This window comes from Cystoisospora suis (assembly GCF_002600585.1).
Source record: "Cystoisospora suis strain Wien I chromosome Unknown contig_2767, whole genome shotgun sequence".
NCBI classification, from domain to species: domain Eukaryota; phylum Apicomplexa; class Conoidasida; order Eucoccidiorida; family Sarcocystidae; genus Cystoisospora; species Cystoisospora suis.
In genome coordinates, this window is record NW_027155563.1 from 1 (window position 1) to 6,080 (window position 6,080).

General features: G+C 48.9%; 2 protein-coding genes across 2 annotated transcripts; one reads left to right on the forward strand and one right to left on the reverse strand.

Moving 5' to 3' along the window:
• Nucleotides 1–126: 126 nt before the first annotated feature.
• Nucleotides 127–5,245, forward strand: CSUI_005743 (na+ h+ exchanger; the record flags this gene model as incomplete). Its single annotated transcript, XM_068065913.1, has 3 exons — nucleotides 127–1,527; nucleotides 2,079–3,857; nucleotides 4,519–5,245. Coding segments are annotated over exons 1-3 (3,681 nt in total), but the record flags the coding sequence as incomplete, so codon positions are not given.
• A 6-nt stretch (nucleotides 5,246–5,251) lies between these two features.
• On the reverse strand, nucleotides 5,252–6,032 carry CSUI_005744 (uncharacterized protein). The gene has a single exon (XM_068065914.1). It carries the CDS (start codon nucleotides 5,619–5,621, stop codon nucleotides 5,307–5,309), a length of 315 nt encoding a protein of 104 aa, XP_067922109.1. The 5' UTR covers nucleotides 5,622–6,032; the 3' UTR covers nucleotides 5,252–5,306.
• Nucleotides 6,033–6,080: the final 48 nt, after the last annotated feature.

The window sequence follows — 6,080 nt, forward strand, 5'->3', positions numbered from 1 at the left end:
CACCTCCATCCACCCGGTGTACATACACCTCCACCTCCATCCACCCGGTGTACATACACCTCCACCTCCATCCACCCGGTGTACATACACCTCCATCCCTTCAGTCAACTGTGTAGAAAGGTTACGGTTGCGCAAGTTGTTTCTTTTTTCTGTCTTGTTTTCCCTTGTCTTTCAGGCACGGATGTTCTCGTGTACGCGGATAAAGTTGTCCCGGTTTTGGGATGGAGGAAAGTTGATCGGCTAGGAAACTTGAACTTGAAAGCTCCGGACATTAGTGTAGCATTTAGTTGTTTACATACAGCATGCTTCAATACATGGGTTGTCCCTACATCTTTCTCGGTAGGCCCATCTATGACTGTGATGAAGCGGATGGATACGGCCGTTCTCAAGCCTTCTCATCTTGCTGATGGAGGTCGAAGAGAAGGAGGAGGCGAGCCTCGCCCTCAGCATGGCTACGAAGAAGGTTATGAAATGGCTGGGAGACAGATGTCTCCTGAACCTTTCGCTGCAGGAGAAGAAGAAGGGAGATGGAGAAAGACAGGAGGACGGGTTGATATGAATGACGAAGGTCTCATGGTAGATGCAAGTAGAAGAGTCGGCTCACCCCTGTCGATACAGCCGCAGCAACAGCAGGTCTCATCTTACTCGACGATGGGGGCAGGTGATGGGTACAAAGGAGGAAGAGAAGGACGGGGGGATGAGACACATGGCGTCTCACCTGAAGGGAATCTCTCTGCAATAAGTCAATCGCACTCGTCGCCTATGAAGTCTGCTATGAAATCTCCTCGAGGCAAGGCAGCACCCATAGAAGGACGTGGTGAAGGAGACGGACACCTTGGGGGAGATGAACGTGAGTTGAATGATGTAGGTGGAAGTGCCAGGGGAGGAGGTGACGGGAACAAGGGAGGAGAACAAGAGAGAAGAAGAATTTCTTCAGCTCAGATTTCTCCTCTTGATCAAAGAGGGCTTGTCGCTCATGACGCTCATGCCCATTTCTCTCTCCCATCTCCATCTGGTGTTTTCGCACAAGGTAAAACAGGAGAGGTTCGACAGGAAAGTGGCCTAGGAAGTCGGAGTAGCCAAGGCGGAGGCGATCCCTATTCTTCTACACCTCCTACCAAAGGGGGAGGGGGCGAGGTCTCCTCTTCGTCCTCTCCTCAGATGAGATTAGTCTCCTCTGCTTCTTCTTCTGGTATGAAGAATCATCCTGCTCTACAGACTTCAAATCGTATGGGAGAAGAACAAGGAACAGGGGAGGGAGAAGATAAGACGAAGGATTCGTCTCGACCGCCACATCCAAAGCAGCAGTCGGCTCCTATTGCTCCTGTACATCTTCCAAGTGGGGGTGGAGGTGTGAGCTCTCATCCTTCTATAGTGATCAGTGCAGCTACAGGCGTAGGCTCAGCAGAGAAGGGCCCAGGAGTCTCAGCACCTCCACCGGGCCGACCGCAGGGGGTGAGGGTAGCGAGCCTATCCCGCGGAGAAGATGAAGATGCCGCGGAGTTGCTCATCAAAGACTACCAAAAGGTGAAGGAAAGAAAAGAAGAAAGAGGAGAGAAACACATCTTTGGAGACATGGGCAGTGCGTGCGTAGCCATCTATCTGTCTCGCGCTTCTGTCTCTCTCTCTATCTATATGTATATGTGCATGTATGTAGGTAGTGTGAATAGATCGCTCTGTCGTCTTCATACAACAAGTGTGTGCGTGTATGTAAGCTTATATGTGTATGCTGAATGGAAGAAGCTAGGAAGATGACACTCGACGTCTTCTTCATGTGTTTCTTTCTCTCTGTGCGTGTATCTGGAGATGTTTTCCTTTCTTCACACGGAGGACGTAGACGAGGACGAACTTACGTCAGACCTCTTCTCAGTTCGAGAACAACGGAGGCTGCTGGCTTTACTTACCACGTGGTCAAGCATAGATGCATAGACAGACAGAGAGAGAAAGAGACCGAGAGCGAAGGAGACAGCAAGATAGGTGTGCGACCGCCGCGACTATATATATATATATATATGTATCGTGATCCCATTTTTGCGTATGTTGTCTTTCTTTGTGGTTTTTCTTTTCATGTCTTTTAGGAGAAGCACGCTCATACATTAGCAGCTCTGTCTCAAGGACTGAAGCCTGAGCTATCTGGTGGAGGGGGCATAGTAGGGACTTCGTCAGCTTTCGACCCCAAGTTCAATCTTCGCCTTATTGAGCATGCAACGACAGCCGATGCGAAATCAGCCGTAGGAAGAGGGGGACGGCGTCTCGCCCCTGAAGACGATGAAGGAGATGAAGAAGAGGAAGATGAAGATGAGGAGGATGAAGAGGAGGAGGAAGAGGAACAGCAACCAGGTGGCGGTGGCGGGGGTGTTTATGCTGCGAGTTCTTTGACTGCGTCAGGTCCAGCTGGGTTACTCTCAGCCAAAGGGGGAGAAGGAAGCGCAGCCGTCATCGCAGGAGGAGGGGGAGTAGCCGTTGATCATCGACATGCGCATCGTCATCCCCCTCTGTCTCAGGATTCTCAGCTCGTTGCAGGGGGGGGAAGTTCGCAGCAGCCGAGAAGTCTCAAGAAGAAAGGAAAGGTCGCAGGAGGACTTGCACGTAGTGTTGGACGTTTTTATGGAAAGAAAGGAACGCATACAACTTCAGGAGGAGGGGGGAAAGGAGACAGTAGTCGATATTCTCGATATACACAACAAGAATCAGGGACGGCTCATCGTGTCGATGCTGCTGCTGCTCTCTCTGAAGACGACGGAGGAGGAGGAGAAGACGAAGAAGAAGAAGATCTGGCTCTTCGGCAACACAATGGGACCATCTCTACTTCTCATCGCCGTTATCAGTATCATGATCGGGATCTGTATGAGGCAGGAGAACCTATCGAAGTTGTCTTAGCAGGGGAAGACCCGAAGACAAAGCTTCCTTTGTATCGTCTTGCAAGTTCACGTATGTTGGCAGGCCGTTCTAAAGGGGGCGCTGCTGGAGGTCGAGCTATCCTTGTAGGTGGCGTCGGTGGGAGTGCAGGAGCTGATGTGATAACCCCTGACATGATGGATAGAGGAGACGGAGGAGGAGGAGTAGGAGATCAAAAAGGAAGAAAAGGCAAGCGATATATGTCTTCGAATACGCGTGAACTTGGAGAAGAAAGAGAAGGAATGAAAGGATGGTGGGCCCCTGGCGCGGCTCTATTTCCTAGAGGCGTCGTAGGCTTTCTACGAAGAAAAGCAAGAAAGCGACAACCCACTTTACCTCTCTTCCGTCAGGATGACGATGATGCGAAACAGGTAAGTCAGAAGCGTCGACAGACATCTCCCTATTCCTTTGGAAGGCGAGAAGGAGAAGACGAAGATGTCTCTGAGAGAGCTTCGCAAGATGAGAAGGAAATAGGAGAGAAGAAGAAGAGAAGGAGAGCTGGTGAGAAGGATCATCATCCTTCGTGGAGTCGGAGTCGTTCTGCAGGGGCGTTGTTACGAAAATCGAAGAGCCGTCTCGAAGGAGAAGGAGGAGAGAGAGGAAGAAAGGCAGGAGGAGGAGGAGAAGAGCAAAGAGACGGAAAAGATGAGCATGCGAAAAGACGTGAGAAAGAAGGTCCTAGCGGATATAGAGAAGGCGGCGGGCGGGATGTATCAGGATTAGATGGGGGAGAAGAAGGAGAAGAAGAAGAACAACGTGATCTTCTACGTGATATGCCGCAATTAGATAGAGGAGCTCTTCATTCCCCGGGAGGAAGATCTGAGAAAGATTCAGATGAAGATGAAGACGATGGAGGAAGACTTGCGGGGAGACTTGATACAGATGCCACACTTATCTTTCCGAAGGACTTAACCGGAAGTGCAGCCGAGGACCTTGAAAGAAAGAAGAAGAGAAAAAAGGTGAGGAACTTCTCTTTCTCTTCTATCTGGTAGAGAAAGACAGGGAGAGAGTCGATAAAGAGGTTTGACAGCAGTTACGATAGATCCTTGCATTCTTGAGGTTGTTAGAGAGAGGTTTCCTTTCGACATGCCAATAGAGAAGGAGTGGGGAGAGAAGAAGAAAAGAAGAAGAAAGGGGTAGAAAGAAAGACAAACAACACACCCGTGTAAAAGGGGGGAGGAGATCTACTCCCGCACTACAGAACAATTTGGTGACGGCTCGACTCTTTTCTTTGAATACAGGAAAGACACTTGTATTTAGGGGTGTATGTATGTGTATAGACAGATGCTGAGCCAGTCGTATCACGAGGCTGTATGATGCCGGTATAGGGGATCTCTATAGGTGTATGCAAAACAGCTCGACTTGCTTGGGTCTCTGTAGGCTTTCAACCCTCCAGCTACTATAGACGATTCTCCATTCTTACAGGCTTTCTTCGTCACATAAACCCCCTGCCTATTGCCCTACTACTATCTCCATTCCTAGGAGTACTTTTTTGTGTGCTTAGATCTCGTTATAAGATCTCTCTTTCTTTCTTTGTCTCTTTCTTTCTCTTATCCTCTCATTCTTTCGTTCTTTCTTTGGCATCCTTCTCCCTCTCTGTGTCGCCCCACTTTTCTTCAGCATGGTCGTGTAGCACAGCGCATGCAGAGCTTTCTTCATTTGACTCATCGCCATCGACGAGGGTCGGATCTTTCTCGTTCAAGCCGGGCTTTCTCTCCCTCTGGAGGAGACCACTCACCACGCAACTTTCCTGACGAAGAAGAAGAGACAGATCAGCATAATCTTCATCCTCGCCATCCTACCCCTCGAGGAAGCCCAGCGGCAGCAGTGGCGACAGGAGACCTACGGAAAGGAGAGAAGTCTACAGAGAATGGTGAAAGTCACGTTACACAGGGGGGAAGGATGACAGGTGAGAGGAAGATGGGTGCGGGAGGAGGAGGAGAAGAAGAACGAGAAAGAAAAGGAGAGAAGAAAGGCGTTATACGATCTCCTGTACCTCCAGGAAGGAGTCATGGTGTTCCCCATGGCATCTTGAAAATTTCACGGAAAGGAAGAAGTCCAGGGGGGGGTGGACAAGACGAAGAAGAAGCAGAAGATCTTGTAGGAACAAGACAGGAAGGAAGAACAGAGAGGGATAGAAGGGAAAGAGAAGAAGAGAGAATGTCTTCTTCATCTCCCTCTCCGTCGCCATCTCATCTTCCCCCCCCTATCGTTCATCTATCTCGACCGGGTAGCCCTCCTTCTGTCATCCTTGGCTATGCTAATCATAAGAGTTCCACGCCTTCTGGGGATGGAGAAGAAACAAGACCTGCCAAGCTATCTTCTGTTGATGAAAGAGACGGACAGGAGGAGGAGGAGGAGAGGAAGAGAGACCTAAGGGAGAAGAAGACGATGGATGTAAGACAGGCTTAGAGACGAAGAGCTGAGAAGAAGAAGAAGCAGGAGAGACACAGGCTGAAGTAGACACATTGAGACTTCGTGAAGGCGTTCGAGGAGAAGTAAAAGAGAAAAAGCTCTTCTTTCGAGTCGACACCTTTGAGGCAGAAGAAGAGGAGGAAGAAGAGGAAGAAGAAGAAGAAGAGTGAGACTCCATGATGAATACAATGAGAGACGAGGAAGAAGAAGAAGAAAGATGGTGTTTTAAAATGAAAGAAAGGAGGAAGAAAAAGAAGAGAATTTTGATGAAAGGGGTTTCGATTGTTCTGAAGGAAAGTCTCTTTCATACACAACAGAAAAGAAGAAAAAAGAGAAACGAAGAGACCGACTTGACTAAGAAGAGGAAGAAGAATGGATGACTACGAAAAGAAAAAGAAGAAGAAAAGATGAGAAGGGTGCCACATAGTAATCGTCTTGACACGTCGTCTTAAGAAGCGAATTCTGATTGAAGAGATACCCCCCCCCCCATCACCACCTCCCCATCTTTCTCCTTCTCTGCCTTGACAGGCATATTCTCTTCTTCTTCTCCCTATTTTCCAAGCTCCTTCTACCTCTCCCTTTCTTGACCTCACGAAGCAGCAAGAAAGACAAAAGAACAGGAGGGAGAAGGAGAAGAAAAGGAAGATCTCGAATGAATCTACAGGACGTTCCTCTCTTTCTCTCTATCAAGGAAACAAGATAAAAAGACGGAGGAGAAGGAGCAGACAAAAGCCGAGAGAAGAAAAGAAAGAGAAAGAGGAGGAAGA

Coding starts and splice junctions, on each gene's coding strand:
- CSUI_005744 (XM_068065914.1), bottom strand. CDS start 5,621: ATGAAAGAGACTTTCCTTCAGAACAATCGAAACCCCTTTCATCAAAAT.